The 20,171-nt window shown below is 47.1% G+C and overlaps 1 protein-coding gene across 1 annotated transcript; it reads right to left on the bottom strand.

Moving 5' to 3' along the window:
- Positions 1 to 10,202, bottom strand: FAM243A (family with sequence similarity 243 member A). The gene has a single exon (XM_029215439.1). The coding sequence runs from the start codon at positions 8,372 to 8,374 to the stop codon at positions 7,604 to 7,606; it is 771 nt and encodes a 256-aa protein (XP_029071272.1). The 5' UTR covers positions 8,375 to 10,202; the 3' UTR covers positions 1 to 7,603.
- Between the last annotated feature and the right edge of the window lie 9,969 nt (positions 10,203 to 20,171).

The following is a 20,171-nucleotide window of genomic DNA, read 5'->3' as shown; positions in this document are numbered from 1 at the left end:
CATGTTTGCATCTTTGAAAGTTTGAAACTTGAAGGTTTGTATGTAGGGGACTTACTGTAGTTGGAGTTATTGATACTATTCCAGTATCAATAGTCAGTAGATTTGTAGCTTGACTTTAAATAAGTGGTTGGATGCATGAACACGTGGGTGGATGGAGTGATTGGTAAAGCCCACACCCAGGACCCCATCTGACTGCACCTACCCAGCCTCTCTCTCGGGACCATAACTGAGAACGATTCCATAAGACCACCGTCCCTGGGCAGCTGAAAGATGTTTCAAAGAACGTAAACTGGAATCTACGTCCTCCATGCACAAGAGAGCCCCAGGATCCCTCACACAGATCATATTTCATCTTGTTAGGTGGGCTCCTAACACGTTTTTGGTTTTTGAGCTTACAACCTACTAGAATCAGATATGAAGAAAGGCTGTTGGCGGCAGAAATACCTCAGAGCAAGAGAGACGGTCTCTGAGCAGCAGACCAGGCCTGAGAACTCGTCTGTACGATCGCCAAGCCCACACCAGGAACGACACCCATCATGACATTAAGGAAAGGTAAAACTGTCTTTATATACTTTGCTTAACGAGGCAGAGCCGTACATAATATATTTCAGGAACTGAATATTTCAAACAAAAAATCTGGGGCGTTTGAAAAAAGGTCGTCTCTTGCCTGTCTGTCACCAAATTCTCATCTCAGGGAAGCACACCTGCCTGGGTGCGACCTTCCCAGCCTCCTGCAGGGGCCGGGCCTGCGCATGCACAGTACTGCGACTCAGCCGACTTGAGATCCCCGGCTGTGCTGAGATGCCACGGGCCTCGTCCTTGTCGGAGGGAAGCCAGGGGTGACGGAGAGTCTGGAGGGAAAAGAGGATTGAGGCTGGGTTCTTAAACGTGATCGCACACGAGAGGCTGTTTAAAGTGCAGATCCCTGAGCTGGGCCCCAGACCCACGGCATCAGAAGCCATGCGGGAGAGACCAGGAATCTGTGAACAAATTTGAAAACCCCGAGGGGATGCCGATGAGGTGGTCCTTGAATCTCCTTTGGAGGCTTAAACGATGGGCAGAGGGAGATGAGCCAGAAGCCGGGCTGGGAAGGAACATCTGGAGCCAGTAGCCTGGGGAGCAGGGGAGAGAACGTAGCTGCGAATCCTTGTTTAGCCCTTAACTGTTCCTCCTGCTTTACATCTATTACCCCCAACATGTATCACCGTCCCCGTCTCACAATAAGGAAGCCGAGGCACAGAGAGGTTAACCTCTCTGTCTAAGGTTCCCCAGCTGGCAAGAGGCAGAGACAGGATGTGGACCTCGCAGTTCAGCTCTGGGCCTGTACTCTTCACTCCCGTGCAAGGACAGGGCAGGTGGGCAGGTGTTCTTGTTCTTCCAAGTCGTGGGTCATCAAGTCTTCAAGACGACAAGGTGAGGACAGAGGCCAGGCTGCGGGAAGTGGGGAGGGTATGAGGAAATAGAAACAGTGCCGTTTGCATCCTAATTTCAAGTGTGTGTGTGTGTGTGTGTGTGTGTGTGTGTGGTCTGCAAAGTCAGGAAACAAATTTTTGTCTGAGCAGTATGTTAACTACAAATAACTAGTTAGTTTTCAAATAATTGGCTCAATATTTCCCTTGAGTTTCCAGATGTTTTGGACACTCTCTAATGTACTGATTTGTACTTTTCAAAGATTCACAATTAGCCCCATTGAATTAAATTTGGAGGGACTTCACGAGCTGATTATTTAAAAATTGTAAAAGAAGTTCTCCCAACTTTGCCGCCTGCTGTGCACCTCAAAGGTGGGGACAGAGACATTGGTAGCCTTAGGGGAAGGCAGGGTTGAGGGAAAGGTTTTTGCAGAAGGAGTAAGCTTGAGCATGATCACAGGCTGAAGGAGATGCGAGAGGAAAAGGGAAGGGAACCTGGCCGGGCTGGAGGTGGGTGGCATCTGGGGGCCGGGCACTGAAGGCCCCGGTACATGCAGGGCGAGGGGATACCCAGGGAAGCTGTGCTGGGTAAAGGCCTCGGTTTCCCCTTTAGCTTGAGGCAAGTCCTTCTGCTCTGAGCGTGGGAGGGATGCTGGGTGCAGTGGGCAGAGCCCAAGGACCTGGGGGCTGCAGTCCCCTCTCCCCTCTCCCTCCAAGTCAGGGGCCTGAGCCGTGGACTACAGCTCCCTTCAGAGATGGCAGGGCCCTGGCTGTCACCAAGTCTGCTGTGGGGAGGGTGGCTTTTGCCCCTATGAGCCCTGCTGGGTGACACCTTTGTAACTGCCTGCGGTCAGGCCTGGAAAACCACACATGGGTTTTGAACCAGGAGCTGGACTCCTTGGTGGGAAAACTTATGCTTCCCCACCCTAACCCATCGTCCTGCACCACACCCTTCAGGGTCTTTCCTTTCCTTCTAGAATAGCCCAAACTCCTTCTCATACCACACGTTGTTTTCTTTTTCCATCCTGTCCCTTCCACACTTGCATTCTTCCTTTCATTCCACTCACACTGCTCCCTGCCCACCACACGCACACTTGCACGCACACGTGCGTGCATGCACTCACATACCCCGTGCCCTGGGAAGTGGGTAAGCTGGGCACACTTGACCTCTTCTTCTACCCACTGTGATGAAGTCCCTGCTCTTCCTCTGGCCTCGGCTCCAGTTTCACCTCTTCCTGCTGCTCTGCCCCTGACTCCCCAGCCAGGCCCTGGACTCCGAGCCCTCACTCCCCACACCTTCAAAATCTCACTGACCGAGAGGTACTCCACACCACCAACCTGACTGCCTCCAGGGCCTGAGCTTACTTTCTTTGGGCCCCTGTCCGGGCCACACGTTACAGGCACATAGAAGGTGCTCGAATATTTGGTGAGTGGATGAGTGGTAACACACAAAGGAAGGGGAGCAGGGATTTTCAGCTGGCCACATCACCATCCAGAATAAAGACTACTTTTCCCAGCTTCCCTTGCAACTAAGTCTGGCCAATGAGATTTAAGTGGAAGGTTTAAGTGTGAGACTTCCTGGAAAGCCCCTTAAAAGAAAAGGGATGAGCCCTTCTTCCTCCTTTTCTCCTTCTCTGCTACCTGGAATGCTAATGCAATGGCTTTTTCAGCAGCCATTTTGGACTATGAGGTGATGTTGAGGATGGAACCAAGTCTAGGACAGGAGAGGAAAAAGATAAGACCCTGAGTTCTTTATGATCGTGGATCCATCATATTAGCCCTGAACTGCCACCTTAGCATTTTTTGTTTTGGTGGGGGATGGGAGGGTACCTTCTATTTTATTTAAATCTCTGTGGTTAGGTCTCCACTACTCATAGCCTGACCTAATCCTAACTGACCCATAGAACCAGCTAGAGAGGGCTGTGAGGACTTCCTGATAGGAAGACGTGGATTCTAGTCCTGACCCTCCTGCCACTACAGGTGGGCATCCCTCCAGGTGAGTCAGTTACCACTTTGTCTTCATTTGTAAAACGAGCTTAACAATCACTGCCCTGCCTATGTACAGGGTGGTTGTCTAAACTGAATGAGGTCAAGTATATAAAAATGTTCTGTACATGTAAAACAATCACAAATGGAAGGAGTGTGTACCACCTGTGGGGATGGGGGGGCAACTCGGTCCCCTGATTGGCCAGGTGCAGCTCGATCAACTCAGTTGAGCCTGGACCTTCCTTGAGTGGTCAAGGCCTGAGCCAATGGGCATTCAGCTCCATTAACCTATTTCCCTCTGGGCTTTTTCCAGGGCAGCACATTTTCCAACGCGCCACCTCCTCAGGGGGAGCCTGGCCCACAGGAAGGGAGTGGGCATGTGGTTGTTGGTCCTGATGAGGACCAAAGTGGATGAGATGTGCCCTCAGCCAACCTCTCCGAAGGAGTCAGCGCCACCAACATCACGAAGGGTCTTCCAGAAGATGTGTCCACACCTGCAGGGCTGCTGGGCCTTATCACCCACTGTTTTTTGGGGTTTTTTTTCTTTTTTGCGGTACACGGGCCTCTCACCGTTGTGGCCTCTCCCATTGCAGAGCACAGGCTACAGATGCGCAGGCTCAGCGGCCACGGCTCACGGGCCCAGCCGCTCCGCAGCACGTGGGATCCTCCCGGACCGGGGCACGAACCCACATCCCCTGCATCGGCAGGTGGACTCTCAACCACTGCACCACGAGGGAAGCCCTCACCCACTGTTTATTTCATATAAGTGCTGCTCCCAAAAGTTTCCAGGCTGTACTCTCCATCCTTGCTGTCCACACCACCAGAAGAGACCTCTTATCCTTAGTTCCCTAACCTATCGCAGCCGGTCTTAAAAGAAATGCCAGAGAAAAGAATTTCCTTTGATCAAAAGACACGTCTTAAGATGTGTCTACTCTGATTACAACCCAGTGATAAAAAGCAAGAATTTGCCACAGAGAGTGAAAAGGAAATGAGAAGCAACTGTGGATGCTCTTGCTGGAAGCCCAGCCTGCACTGCAGTAACAGGAGCTCCAGTTTATTGAGCGCTGAGTCGGGGCTGGTCATGATGTAGTGGCTTGGTGTGTGCTAAGTGTTTAAAGCCCTCAACTCTAGTTTACTAATGAGTTCATTGAGCCTCAGGGAAGTAACTTGTCCAAAGTCTCATAGTTAACAAGCTGGAAACTTGCGATTCTAACGAGATCCTTCCGATTCCCAAAACCCTGTGTACTTTCCACTATTTTCTCCTGGAAGTTTCCATGCTTGGCATAAAGCAGCATTTCTTAATTATGAGTACAATATTACGTAACTCAGTTGCACATTACCCGTGGCCCTTTGATCTCTGGTTATACCAATGTTCTCTTTTTCCCTACTTGCTTTCTAATGATTGAACAAGGCCTCGAAGGAAAACAATCCTAAACTCGTTTTATTAGATCGTCTCGGTTTTCCAAGAAAAATAGCTCCTGTTGGTCTATCTTGTTCATCTGATAACCCAAAACCCTCCCATTTTTTTTCTCACTGCAAAATAATGTGTCTTTAAAAAGTACCTGCCTCTAGCTCAATATTGTACTGAAGTATGTTTTGTTGTGTCCAGTTGGAGGCAGCCACTTTGCCAGCCGATTGTCTGATGTCAGAGGCAAGCCTTACACCGTGTTTCAATAACCAAGCCAAGCATGGTGGCTGGGCACACGGGCTTAGGCTCTGACTGGCCTGAGTGTCACAGTCTCCTCATCTGTAAAATGGGAAAGTGATAGGACCTACCTGAGAGGTTTTGAGGGTGAACTGAGCTGCTCGTTAGTAGAGAGGCTATGTGAATAACAGTTCTACCTGGGAACTCTGGATTTGAACCTCAGCTCTTCCGCACTGGAGCAAGTTACGTATCTCTCTGTGCCTCAGTTTACCCTTCTGAGAAATGGAGACAATGGTAGTTCCTACATCGCAGACTGTTGTGAGGATTAAGTGAGTTAAGCATGTATAGCTGTTAGTGGTTGTCACTACAGAACTCTGGACAGGTGTGAGATAAATGCGACGTAGGGGCAAAACGCACTCACATCCCAAACGCAGGCCACCGACACTGAAGTCACCAAGGAGGTCTGAGTCCTGTTACTAAGGAACATAAATTCTGAAACATACATGAAACAGGTAGCGAAAAAAACCACACAAAAGTACCATGCAGTGGACTTCCCTGGCGGTCCAGTGGTTAAGACTCCCCGCTTTCATGGCAGGGGGTGCAGGTTCGATCCCTGGTTGGGGAACTAAGGTCCCTCATGCCGCAAAGCATGGCCAAAAAATTAAAAAAAATTTTTAATAAAATAAATAAAAGGTTTAAAAATAAAAGTACCACACAGTGAGAGCCGTTTCATCAGGGGTAACTGTGTTACCCCTGGGAAATGCGGTGGGAAGTGAAGTATTTCAGTGGGAAATGCAGTATTTCAGCTGGCAGAAGAAAACCTTCTTTAGAACCTGTGCTCAGCTGAATAATGGTCCCTAAATGTATCCAGGTCTGAATCTCTGGAACCTGTGAATGTTACCCTATATGGAAAAAGAATCTTTGCATGTGTGATTAAATTAAGGATTTTGAGATGGTGAGATGATTCTGGATTATCTGGATGGGACCTAAATGCAGTCACACATGTCCTTATAAGAGGGAGGCAGAGGGAGATTGGACACAGAAGAGGAGAAAGTAATGTGGCCACAGAAGCAGAAATTGGAGTGATGTGGCCACAAGCCAAGGAAGGCGGGCAGCCACCCAGAAGCCACAAGAGGCCAGGAATGGATTCTCCCTTAGAGCCTGTGGAGGGAGCGTGGCCCTGCTGACACCTTGATTTTGGCTCAGCGGAACTGATTTCAGACTTCAGGCCTCCAGGACTGGGAGAGGATAAGTTTTTGTTGGTTTAGTGCACCAAGTGTGTGGTAGTTGTCACAGCAGCCACAAGAAACTCATACTGCACAGTCGGCTGTAAAGTGGGAGGTGCAGCTGAGAGTGTCTGGTTCCCAGTGGTTGGAGGTGGTAAGTGTGATTCATCTGCAGATAAAATGCATAAAAACAGGATGCTGCAGAAGTCCACCGCTTAGTTGCTGAAAAGCACTGAACATCTGTTTTCTGACAAAGTGTTTCTAAATAATCCAGGGAGTTTCAGGAAGGAATTAGGACAGAAGACAAGCAAAGAATCTGATTTTTCTGTGCTTGGCTAGCGGGAACCTGGCCTCACCATCTGATATATAGGCAAGTCTGTTGGGAGTTGGTAGCAATTTTCAGACATTGTTTTTGACATACCCCAGAATAATTACTTCTGCTATAAAATTACTGCCTGAACGTACATAAACAAGAGTGAATTTTGTGATATGTTTAATAGGAGGCAGGGCTTTTTTTTTTTATAAAAGTGAAAAATACCACCACAAATCCTTACAGCCACCATTAGCAGCAGCCCCAGACTTTAGGGTGCTGTTAGCCACAGGTGGCTCAGCAACCAGGGCCCCGAGGTGCAACTGCATGACGGGCTAGTGACCTCCCATTGGGATTCTTGGAGTTGGAATGGGAGACGGATTGGATAAGTGGGTTCTGTAGACCCTCCTGTTTACGTCACCTGTTCACCCACCAAGTCCAACTTGAACCAATCACTGTCATAGCTTTCCAGGTTCCTTATGGGGACCACCAACTTGCCTGGAGGATCTGGTTGGGGTTTAACTTCCTTGGATGTCTCTTGCTCACCCTCTACCTCCTTGCTTTCAAGCAATGGAAGGGAAAGAGCCTGTTCAGCCACCGTCTGGACCACATCTGTTGATGGCAAGCCGGCTCCCTGTGGATTATTTTGGTGGACTGAAACCGGTAGGCACACTAGTTAATTTCAATTTTTTGTGAGCACACTCTTGGTTCTCTTTTTTTCCTCACACAACCTTTAGCTCTGTTCATCTCTCTCACTTCCCAGCTCCTTTGGGCTCAGTTAACTCTCATCCTCTCACTGAGGTAATAGCCCTCAGAGTGGCCTTAACCAGATGAAAGTCAAGATCACTAATTTACCAACAAGATTTAATGAAACCTTCAGCAAACCATAAGCACTTTGCCAATGCCCTTAGGAAGCAGTCCTCACAGCATCCCTGTGAGGTCATTGTTGGAGTATATTTGGCTGCAGTGGTCCAGAATCAAACCCAACAGAATTGGTAAAGATCACGCGCACAGCACGGCCCTGCTGTTAGAGGAATCGCACTTCAGAAAATTTACCAAGATAGTAGTTTTCCCATCTTTGTACTTTGTTAGTTAGTGTTCTCCATTTGCTTGGGTTTATCCTTTCAATCCCTTTGCTAAATAAATCACTGAAGAGTATATACTGGTAAGAATAGACACCATCAGTGGATTGCAAACAAAACTCCTTTCTGTAATTGATGATAAACCATTTCAGAGAAGACCAGGCTGAGTCTAGAGGGTTCAGATAACTGTAAGGGGAAGGCAGAGAGAGTAGTTTATGGCCATAGGACTTGGCCACCTCAGGACAACACGTGATGTTCGTTAAGTTAAGGACTGATGGGACATGGGCCTGGGCCTCGGATTCTGTGTCTTCCTTTGGCTTCATCTCATCCTGCTGCCTTCTGTCTTTGACCACAATGGTGCACTTCCCGTAGGTCTTCTTTGCCACATCACAGAACTCAGAGAAGAGGCTGTCTTCTTGTTTGATGCATAACTCATCCCTTAGGAACATCCGATATTTCCAAGGCATCCATCCTTGACTACCACCGGCATGCACAATACACCAAGTTGGAGTTGGCATGAAATAGCCATCACTAAAATCTTCCCCTGTTACAAGACTCTCAGGGATATAAGTTTCCCCAAAATATACAGTTGTAAACCCATCATATTGCAGTGTTCTCAGGGTTTTCAAATACTGGAGACATTGCTTCCTCTTCATGCTGTTGAATAGATTTCTGATAATAATGTTTCTTAAAAGAGGTTTTGCAAAGTGAGGCATGGTAGCTCTTCAAGTGTTTTTCAAAGCTTGAGTGTCTCCATCTGCAGAGATCTGGCAAGAGTGGGATGATGACCTCATAAAGGGCTTTCTTACAGCTGAGCTGGTCCCATAGATACACTTGAGATTTCAAAGCATCATGAAACACACACTCAGAACAGTTCCTTTCTGGCTTATATGACGTGGGAATGGGAATGGCAAGCCATCCAAGATGTTACTTTGACATTGCATCTGTAGTAGGTCTGGAGAGAGTTTGGCAATTGTATTAGTTTGCTAAGGCTGCCGTAACAAAACAGCAGAAATTTATTTTTTCACAGTTCTGGAGGCTAGAAGCCCAAGATCAAGGTGTCAGCAGGTCTGGTTTCACCTGAGACCTTTCTCCTTGGCTTGCAGATGGCCACCTTCCCCCTATGTCCTTATTTGGCCTTTCCTCTGTGTGCCCACGTGTCTCTGTCCTAATCTCTCCTTATAAGGACACCAGTCCTGTGGGATTAAGGCCCACCCATATGACCTCATTTTACCTTAATCACCTCTTTAGAGAACCCGTCTCCAAATATAGTCACATTCTGAGGTCCTGGGGGTCAGGGCTTCAACATGAGATTTGGGGGAGACACAATTCAGCCCCTAAAGCAACCTTTTAACAGTGATGAGCCAAGTTCCTCACTCATTTCCATTTAGGTCATGAGGATGAAGTGTAATATGTTTGTTCATTCAACCATTCTGAGCACCTACTATATACCAGGCATTGTGCCAGGCCCCAAGGGTACAAGTCATGATGTGTCCAGTGAGGCCTAGACACATATATGGTTTATGTCTGTGTACACATGGACTTTGTGCCTGATGCCTGTCTACTTTCACAATCAAGAGTGGTTTTTCCAGGTGGCAGAAAGGGTATGGCGAACAGTGAAAGAAAGTCAGCCTGCATACCTGTCTTTCACTGGGGCTGCCAATTCTTGAGCTAATTCAATACCCCGTCTACAAAGGACTTTAGTTTTATATACTCAAGGCAAAATGACAGTTTACTTCAAACTCTAGCAGCCTCTTTAAGTTCCTTTTTATTTTCTTGTCTCCTTGAAGATTCTTTCATAAATGTGAATAATGGGTTCCCTCAAATGAAGATGTGGACAAACTGATTTATTGGGTCCTTTTCTCTACTGTTGAATGGATGAAGATTTTCTTCCCACAAAGTTTTCTTGGGACTCAAGTTTAAGCAATGCCAGACAGTAAGACTAACCTAGCATAGTAAAGTTAACATGAAGCCTGTGCTCTCCAAGCAACTTTCTCAGATGCTAGAATCAGTGGGTCTGGGTTGATAATTGTGGCCATTTTCTCTTAGAATTTTTCTTCTGGTGGCAGGAACCATTTTCAGACCAAATTTGATATGGATGCTAAATATGTAGAAGTGTGGCTGCTCGGTTGAAGTGGTAATGGTGGTCCTAGAGCCCCCCCCAACCCTGTTCAGACACCCCTTTCTGCCTCCTCTCCCACAGGACCCTGTGGCCTGGAGCGATGTGAAAACATTATATAATACTATGAAGTCAATTCCAAGACAACAATTCTTTGCTTCCCTCTCATCCAATCTTCAGTTATGTATGGACATGAGAAACATGCTCAGAAGTGTAGAAGAAAATGTATAATGTTACCTTTGTGTAAATATATGTGTGTATAAATGATAAAGAATATACATACTTGCTTGTATTTTCAAATATAAACAACAGAAGAATAAACCTAACACTAATTAAAAATGCTTACCTATAGGGGAAGGGATAGAACAGGAGGGAGGAAAAAAAGTGAGAAATCTTTTCTGAATGTATCTTGTTTTATAGTTTTGACTAGAAAATGTAAACATTTCACATTTTTTAAAAAACAAGAGTAAAAAAAGAAAACTAAAACACAATGATCTCTAAAATATGCAAGAAAATGGAAACTAATGAACCTCACTGCTTATCGTGTCAGAAACCAAAACAAACAAACAAACTCAGTAGCAATGTATACTCCACCCTCCAGATTATGGTCTCTCAATATTATTTCCTACTGAAGGAATCAGGGGTCCTTTGATTGTAGGTCTGGGGAAGGAAATGTGCAAGATGATCTTGGGACATCTTGTCCAGCCTGACAGAAAGGAAGCCAACAAAGACCACAAGCATCCACCCTCACTGGCCCAGGGAGAGGCCAAACCTGCATCCGGGCAGGACCAAGAAGTAGCCTGCCAGGCAGTAAAGTGGGTGGGGTCTGGACTCAAGCAAAGCATTGCACCATGGGCGGCCAGAGAAACTCAGAGAACCTTTCCCTTCACTCCTTCCCCTGATGCTATGCCTTGTGGCTTTCCCCTTCTTGACTTCAGGTTCTGTTGGGAGATACTAAGGGCTTGGGAGAAAGAACAAAGCTTCACCTGGGTCACGTCCCACTTTGGAGAATGTGCAGGGTGGCAGAAGGACCACCAGGAGGCAGTAGGTATATGTCTCCTTGATGACTTATAAGGCAACACCTTTTAAATACCTCCCAGGACTCAAGATAGAACCTTGCTTTCCCAGAAGCCTCACACCCCACACCCCTTCCCAGTCAAAACCTTCTCCCTTGGCCCTAAGAGTCACTGCTATCTGCTTTTCTAGAAAACACTTCTGTACTTCTTTCTTCTCCACTGCCTGGGTAACGGATATCCTAAGGTAGAATGCTGTCACATGCTTAATTCATTGAAATTAATTTTGTATAATTGGGAGATCGAGTTTGTTCGGTTCAAAGACGGAGAGTAACAGAAATCTTAACTCAGTGTGTAAATATTAGTGTGGTTCTGTTGGCACACCTGCCACAAATTGTGCTTGTCACCAAAAAGGGGGAACATTTGGAAACTGGTTTCACCAACTGTAACCTCCCCCCACCAAATCCCATAAACTAAAAGAGTTGCCGCACATATACACAGATGTGTGTTTACATGTGCTACTTCGAGTCTTATTGCACAAACTTGGTTGTGCAGGAAACATTATGCTTATTTTATTTTTGAATTTAATTTTATTTTTTTATACAGCAGGTTCTTATTAGTTATCTATTTTATACATATTAGTGTATATATGTCAATCCCAATCTCCCAATTCATCCCACCACCACCCCCTGCCACTTTCCCCCCTTGGTGTCCGTACGTTTGTGCTCTACATCTGTGTCTCTATTTCTGCCCTGCAAACTGGTTCATCTGTACCATTTTTCTAGGTTCCATATATATGCGATAATATACGATATCTGTTTTTCTTTCTGACTTTCATCACTCTGTAAGACAGTCTCAAATTGATATAAATCAATCACACTGGACTTGGGCATTGTAGAGGCTCCTTACCCCACCCTCAAGGCCAGAGCATTGGCAGGATGCTGAGGCCACCCCTCCCCGCTGCTCACTGTGGGCACATGCGGATGTGCCTGCATCCAACCCTGTGGTCCCGGCACCTAGGCACTGCAGTCCTGTTGGGGCTAACAACCTCAAGGCTAGGATCCGGCCCACTGAGGTGTGTGCCCAAGGCCACTGCCCCAGGAGACCCAGCCAACTCCAGGGGGACAAAGAGTGAATAGGCTGAGGACCCCGCAGTTCCCCCAGCCCAAGAGGCTCTGTCTGGCCTCAGGCTTGGGTACAGCTCTGCCCCCATTCTCTCCTCTAGGCAGCCCTGTCTTCCCCTACCTTCTGCAGGACAAGTAGCACAATCTCAGCTACAGGGGAAGAGGGCCTGCCCTCAGGCTTTCACCCTGGCATTCTGAATCTCCTCCAGGGCAACGAGCACAGAGCCCAGCACCCCCTACAAAGGGCAGGGCAGGAAGGAAAAACTGCTGGGAAGAAACCCAAATTCACTGCTCAGCAGACGATCCACCACTGTGTGTGTGTGTGTGTGTGTGTGTGTGTGTGTGTGTGTGTACACGTGTATATCGGACTTTTCATTGTCCCACAACCCACTGTTGGAGTGTCACCCCCAATGAGACATGTCTGTCAAGTGAGGTCACAAAGCCCCTGCTCTGTCGGTGAGTGGGGGAGATGATATTGTTCTAGAGCACCTAGTGCCGGAAACAGCCCTGGTCCCTCAACATGAAGCATCTTGGTTAATCCTCGCGGCGACCCATGGAGCTGGAATGATTATCACCCCGCTTGGGAGACAAGTCGCTTGGGAAGAGAGGACAAAAGTGCCCCTTCTCCTCTCTTTGCCAACCAGGAGAAGAACCCCTAGTCACCTTTTTTCCACACACACAAAAAAAAAATTCTTAAAAAAAAACCCTTCTAATATACTTTCTAGAGCTAAGGAGAGTTGACCAGAACTAAGGGGGGGACTTCTCACACGCCTTGACCCTCCTCACAGCTGCTTTTCGTCACACGTAGGATGAGAGAATTGGACCAGACAAGGGAGGAGTTTCATTCACCCCAAAATGTGATCTTTCTCTTTCTTGTGAAACAAAAAAGATGCATGTGAGTATGGATGTAAGAGTGTGTGTGTGCAGAGTGTGTATACATGTGTGGAAGTATGTGTGTGTGTGTGTGAGGTGTATATATGGGGTAGATTTACACATGTGAGTGTGTATGTGTGTGTGCACATTCGTGAGTGTGTGTTTGTGTATATGTGTGTGGGATGCTGTGCATGTGTGTTGTGTGCAGATGTGTGTGTGAATGTGTGTGTCTGCGTGTGAGTGTGTGTGGACGGTGTCGTGTGTGTGAATTTTGAACCCGTGGGCCACATCATCCCCAGCTCCCTGCCGCTGGGAAGGAGCTAGAACCATTAGGGTAATCACCAAATTCTCTTCAACCTTCCTCAGCTCCCTTCTTGCCTCGTTTAATGGAGGCAATTCTCCCACCCCCAGCTTCTCCTCCCGCCTTCACCGGGAAGACAATAACCAGCCCTCAGGGCTTCAGCTGCTTCCTGACACTGCTTGGAACAGCACTGAGGAACTGTCAGAGGAGCTTTGCTTATGCCTGGGCCCCGAGCTCAGGGGTTCTGATGGAATTGGTCTGGGGCGAGGCCCAGGCATCATCAAGCTTTTTACAGACTTCTGTGTGATTCTAAGGTGAGGCCAAGTTGAAACCCCCTTTTGAGAGCAAGGCCTGATCAGAGCCTGGTGGGGACCTATGGGTGTAGAGCTGGCAGGGACCCCAGAGTTAGTTTGAAAGGGAACAGAACAATTTTTTTTCCTCACATAAAATTTATAGACTTCTTTTTAATGTAGAAAGGGTTGAGTTTTATATGAATGAAAAGGATAGAATGTAGGGAATGGGACTGACCTTTCCTCAGTCCTGCGGAGACCTGAGGAACCTCCGTGGAACAAGGAGTCTTAGTCCCTTTGTGCTGCTGTAACAAGTTACCACAGATGGGGCTTAAAAATAACAGACATTTATCTCTCACAGCTCTGGGGGCTGGGAAGTCCAAGATCAAGGTGCCTGTAGACCCAGTAGATACAGTGTCTGGTGAGGGCCCACTCCCTGGGCCCTCAGACAGTCATTTACACAGGGTTTCCTCACATGAAGAGGGCAGAAATTGGAGGAGGCAAGCCCTCAGGTCACTTCTCCTAAGGGCACTAACCCCATCATGGGGGCCCCACCCTTATGATCTCATTACCTCCCAATACATCACATTGGAGGTTAGGATTTCAACATATGAACTTTGCAGGGGACACAAACATTCAGTCCTTAGCACATGGTTTGAGAACCTGGGATCTGGTTCAATTCTGTAGTAGCCATTGGTACTCTTCCTGGATTGTTTGGCTCTGGCCTTCCAGGCACAGGGTAGGATGGCACTTCCCCATCCCCATGTGGTTGGGAGGACCATGGGCTACTTTAGCCCGTGAGTGGTAGGCAGGTGTGATGTGCGTCTCTTCCAGGCTGGAGCATTTAACCATCCAGGTGAGACTCTCTGGATTTCTTCCCTTCAACACCAAGACCAGAGATGTTTCAAACAGTGGCTGCTCCAGAAACCTGAGTCTCAGAGCAAGGACAGTAATGACACAGAGCAGAGCCCCAGCCAACCCACTGTGTGCAGGGGGCATGAGAGAGAAATGAACCTAGCCCAAACCAGTAGCCTTCTCATTCCTCACCTTGGATGAAAATAAAGGTATATTTTGGACAAATAATTCACAGAAATATCACATGGACCTAGCTTTGAACTTCTTGCCCACTGTTTGACAATATAGAGGTTTCTTAGCCTCTCTGCACCTCAATTCCCGGATAGCACACACCTCGTGGTGTTTATAAAGGGATCACCCAGCTAGTGTACATCAAGGCACCCAGCGTTTGGTAGTGTTCATTAAATGTTAGTTTTCTTCTCTTCCTACGGCACCTTTAATGGACACATGTTTGCCTCCCTGCTTCCATTTTCCCGACCACCCCCCCCCACCCCGCTCCCCAACAGTGCCCTGAGTTCGGTTCCAGTGTTCACCTGTCTCCCATGAAGCTCAGGTTCTTTTGGAGGAAGCCATGTCAACTCCTGCTCCAAGCTTAAGCCAATCAGCACATCCCACTCCCCCAGCCACTGCGTAGTTCAGGGAGTGCTCATGACATAAGCAGCCCCCAGTAAATCTTGGGGCTCTTGCCAGGACTTCTGGGCCCTCAGGACCTGAGAGGGGCCCAACCTTACTTCTCTCATCTCTCTTTCCCCAGGAGGAGATCTGCCCTCTGTCCTTCATGCAAAGAGCCTCGCTGACACTTGTTCAGACACATCTGACCCCAGCAGGGGACCTGATGTCCCCTGGGCTCCAGCTGGGACCCCCCCCCACTTGTTTGTTTTCTGCTAATTAAACTTCCTAATATAACTTGTGCTAAGTGGGTTTACAAGGCAGGGGGTGTGGGGTAAAGGGCCCTGCCAGGCCTAGAGAGGCTCCCCTCTGCACTTCATGATGATAAAGAGACAAATGCATGAAAGTTCTTGTCTGGGATTGGTGGCAGCTAAGGGCAGAAGGCATGAGGCAATCAGGGTTTCAAACAACCCAGGAGGAATATGACTCGGGGGCAGACAGCTCAGCATCTCCCCAGCAAATAATAATTACAATAATAACACTCTCCAAAGAACTTCAGGATTTGTGCACACATGAGGGCAACACAGAACTCCATGTCATGGAAATGATGTGGCTTAATTTGACATTTACGACTTTTATTGGAGGCTCATCAACTTGTTGGCTTCACTTCATTAAATTTTCCAGTGTGTCGAATTATATTGCTAATGCTGATGGTGGATGACATAAATTTCTTTTTCTGCTCTGATCTGAGGTTTATTGATCAATTTTGCAGTTCTGTTGTAACACATTGTCCCCAATCACCCACACTTTATACATGCTTCTTTTACGAAGAGTGCATGACCTGTGTCTTTCTTCCTATAAGGACGCTAATCCCATGGTAGGGGCCCCACCCTCATGACCTCATCTAAACCTAATCACCTTCCAAAGGCCCTATTTCCTAATACCATCACATTGGGGATTAGGGCTGCAACATATGAATTTGGGGGTGGGAGCACAAACTTTCAGTCCATAGCACACTACCAATGGCCTAACTCCCCCACTGGCTGTCCACTAGCCTGTGCTGGCCTCTGTCCTGGGCAGTTGTTTTCTGCAGCCTTCCCATCGTGGTGCAGTGCACAACAGACTATGTGGTACCCTGCCCGTGAGTGGGCTCCCTATACCCCAATTCTCTTTATGCACCCATTCATCAGCCTTGGTTCTGCTGGGCCAGGGAAATTGTTAACTGCTGCCCAGAGACTGTGGCCCAGGCAACCATGTGAACCTCTCCACCACCCAGTGGCTGCAGCCATACCTTCTCCAACGAGGTCTGCACCTCAGCCTTAGGGAGGGGACCCCCTTCCAAGTTTGTCCTTCCCTGGGCACTCTCCCTCAGACCCTGGATATGCTTTAGAGTTCTCTTTACATCTTCATAGTTTCTTCCCTATTGTCATTTAATAATTCTTTATATGAAACTTCCTCTGTTCAAATGACTGCATGGTTTTTCTCTAGCTTCATTGGTGGGTGTTAGTATAGAGGCAGCATAGGACCTGGGTATGCAGAGAATGGGTAACAGGCACATGAGATAATACATGTAGAACATTTAGCAACTGGTACACACCAAGTCCTTTTATTTTAGCTGTTATCATTTTTAAATGAATATTGCTATTTTTGGGGGCACACCTGTAGGAGACTGGGCAAGGGGAGAAGGCTTTCTGGAGGAGAGGATATCTGAGCTGGCTTGAAGACAGACTAGTGAGTCAGACCTACGGGTGGAAAAGGAGCCATCAGGGCCAAAACCAGGAACTGGCCCACCTCCCATGGTTGCTATAAGGACTGAAATGAGATAGAAAGATAAATGTACTTTGTAAACATAGAGAGAGATTATAAACAGTAATAATCCAACTCCCTTTGCTTGCTGGAAGCAGACCTTAAGGACAACCAGTCCCCTGTGCAAATTCCATGCTCATTATATTTTGTCTGAGGACTGGACATTTCTACCAGGAGAAAGTGCCTAGAGAAAATTGTTAGTACCTACTGTCCCAAATGGAATAGCACCCATTGTAAATAACTAAGTTGACACACTTGCAACATTCACTCATTCAGCAAATACTTATTGTGTGTTTGCAAGGACTGAGTGATGTCAAAATTAATAAGATGTTGTCCTTATTTTTAAAATCATATTCTCATGCGTCGGTGGGGGACACAGACTGCAGTATTTGTAGTCTTATGTGATAAGTGCTCTAATAGATGGACCAAGTTTTCAGGTGCCCCCCTCAAGCACTCACCCCACCCTCCCTCTTCCCTATACCCACTCTACAGGGATTTGGTTAAATTTGGTACCAGCTTCTCCATGACTTTTGTTACTTCTTGATAGTTTAGCTAAAACTAAACTGGAACTAAAGCGTTCCTGTCCCCAGCATCCCATGTCCACCTGCTGCTTCAACTCTACCTGCCACAGACTTGACACATCACCCAGTCCCTTCACGGTCTCCCAGACCACTCACTTCAAGCGTTTGTTTCATGAGTTTCCTAACATTGTAGATCAGAGCTGGTGGGACTGGTGGTGGGCGAGTCATTGGAGACATTTCTCAGTGTGTTCTGCCATCAAGCTAGATCCCTTAATCACCCCTCTGTCTTTTCCTCCCTCCACCTCTCTTGAGAAGCAAATTCTTCTCCTGGTCTCCTGTAGAATAGTTTCACCCATATTCAGCAGCCTCTGGGGTCTCACTTCCTGTACCAAATACTTGGTAAACAAATGCAGTTCTCATCCTTGGAGAAATTCTGTTAAATAAAATTTTCTCTTTGACCCATCCAAGTGTTTACCAAGTGCTATGGCAGCCCTGGAGGAGCAAACAGGTCTGCCTTAGGAGTCAAGAAAGTTCCACAGAGGGTGATATCTGAGCAACGGTTCTTTTTTTTTTTTTTTAACGGTTCTTTTTATTTGCATTTTCTTCCTAGACTTAGTGCCCTCATGTCACATAAGGGAGCTCATGACCCAGCCTCAGCCAGTCAGAGCTCTCCACTCCCTGGGCCCACCCTCAGTGATTGGTCCAAGGGGTGGGCACCTGCTATACCTGATCCAATGCAATGCTGTCCTCTGACATCTGAAACGTGAGCAGAGGCACAAAGAGACAGCATGGGAGCTGAGCCATCTTCTGGGAGGACCCTAGAGAGAAGGTTCTCCAGCTGAGGGCACTGAGTGAGGGGCTTGAGCAAACTGACCTCTCTCCTTCCTGAGGCCTGGATAAGCTGCTGCCCTTTAGATTCTGCGAGCTAGCTCAGTTGCCTTCTCCCAGATCCTCCCCCCGCCGCCCCCATTTTTTTTTCATGAGTTAGCTAGAGTTGGTTTCAATTTTGCCAGGAGAAGAAAGTCTAACTTTAATTGAAGGGTGAGTTGACATTCTTCTGCTCTCGTGGAAGTCTAGACAATCAGAATCAGTTCTGAGAATCAGAGCCACCTGCCACTCTACGAAAAGCTGGGTAAATACCAACAAATGTTTACCCTCTAAATTCTTTTTTAAAATCCTCTTTTAAAATCTTGTGGTAATTATATCACACCAGACAAATCATAGTGCAGCAGAGCTGATTAGACTTTTATTTAGAAGAAATGTGTTCTGATCACCCAGGAAAGCTGTGGTAACCTTGATTTGATTTGGTACAAACCCTGGTACCATCAGCCACAAATCCCAGAGGAAGCCATTCTTGGAGACAGTGAACCAAACCCATTCTACATTGATTTTAATTTTAATTTTTTAAATTTTTGGCTGGGTTGGGTCTTTGTTGCTGCACACAGGCTTTCTCTAGTTGCGGCGAGCGGGAGCTACTCTTCGTTGCAGTGCACGGGCTTCTCATTGCAGTGGCTTCTCTTGTTGCGGAGCATGGGCTCTAGCCATGCGGGCTTCAGTAGTTGTGGCATGTGGGCTCAATAGTTGTGGCTCACGGGCTCTGGAGCACGGACTCAGTAGCTGTGGTGCACGGGCTTAGTTGCTCCGCAGCACGTGGGATCTTCCAGGACCAGGGATCAAACCTGTGTCCCCCTGCATTGGCAGGCAGATTCTTAACCACTGCGCCACCAGGGAATTCCCTCTACGTTGATTTTAAATAATTCCCATTTCAGAGGAAGCCCTTCATCTGTCCTGATCTGCTAATCTTGGAGAAAACTTACTATAGGACAAAGAAAGAAAAATTGTCTGAATCTGGGACTCAGCTTGCTCTGTTCCTGTCTCCACCAGGGTTGATGAAACATGCAAATCTCTTCCGCAGTCACTGACTTGAACACACACTGTGGTGCTGGAACCTCTCCCTCCTAGTCCAGCTACATAGGTTTTGCCCAGACAGTGATTAATTGCTGTGAGCCTAAACATTTTAGATTTAAGATATTCTTAATACCTGAAGTTCTTTCCCACCAGTCTAGCTTATAATGGAGCCTACATGGATCTAATTCCCACCCAAGAACACATCTCCCTGGCAAACTGTCGGCCCAGCTCCCCAGAAAGTGGGTAAAGTTGAATCAAGCAGGGAAAATGTCCTCGGATCCCATGTAACTAACTGTGTCTGGGTGTCAGTGGGAAGGCAGTGGCTTTTGCTCCTTAGGAAATACCTTTGGAGCCAGTCCTGACCTCATATCTAACATGGCAAGCCCTCTAAGGAGTTTCCACAATAAGAGTCAGGGATTAAATGGAACAAAATCTCACTGAATGCTCTTTGAGAGGTCAAGTTACGAGAAATCTTGCAAGTGACTGTTGAGCTGACATAAGCATACCAAATCTGTGTTTTTCCTATAAACACAAAATCCTATAAATATAAAAATCTTTGTGAAAGAAATGATCCCACTTTACCACATCACATTGCTCTTTTTTTTTTTTTTATCAAATTCCACTCCAAGGCCCACTTCCTCCAGGAAATTATTTCTCCAGTGGTATCATTGAGGATATTTTTGGTTGAGGGGGACAGAAAGCCTACCTCCAAAGGACTTACTAAAGGGAATTTACTGGCCCATAAACTAAAACATTCCAGTGGGAAATTAAGGCTTTGGGCCTACAGAGGACTCTAGCCTCTGTAATTTTCTCAGTTCTCCTCTTTATGTTGGCTTTTGCCCTCAAACTGGCTTTTCTCACGGTGAAAAAATGGCTCCAGCAATTCCAGACTCAGATCTGTGTTTAAAACCATCCAGCACAAGAGAGGGCATCTGTGTTCCAGAAGTCCCCATGGAAGTCCTTCCTGTCACTCTAAGGCTTACTTAGGTCATGGGTCCAGCTTGGCCCCAGTCAGTGAAGCTGGAGACAGGATGCACTGATTAGATTAACCTAGGTCTCTTATTTCAGCCTTGCACTGGGAGTAGTTTCAGCTT

This window comes from Monodon monoceros, unplaced genomic scaffold (assembly GCF_005190385.1).
Source record: "Monodon monoceros isolate NGI ecotype Baffin Bay Population unplaced genomic scaffold, NGI_Narwhal_1 Super_Scaffold_11, whole genome shotgun sequence".
NCBI lineage: Eukaryota > Metazoa > Chordata > Mammalia > Artiodactyla > Monodontidae > Monodon > Monodon monoceros.
Note: the sequence above shows the minus strand (reverse complement) of the source record. Positions and strands in the feature narration are given on the sequence as shown.

What these genes read in the sequence shown, in the direction of transcription:
- FAM243A (XM_029215439.1), bottom strand. Translation starts at nt 8,374, where the DNA reads ATGCCTCACTTTGCAAAACCTCTTTTAAGAAACATTATTATCAGAAAT.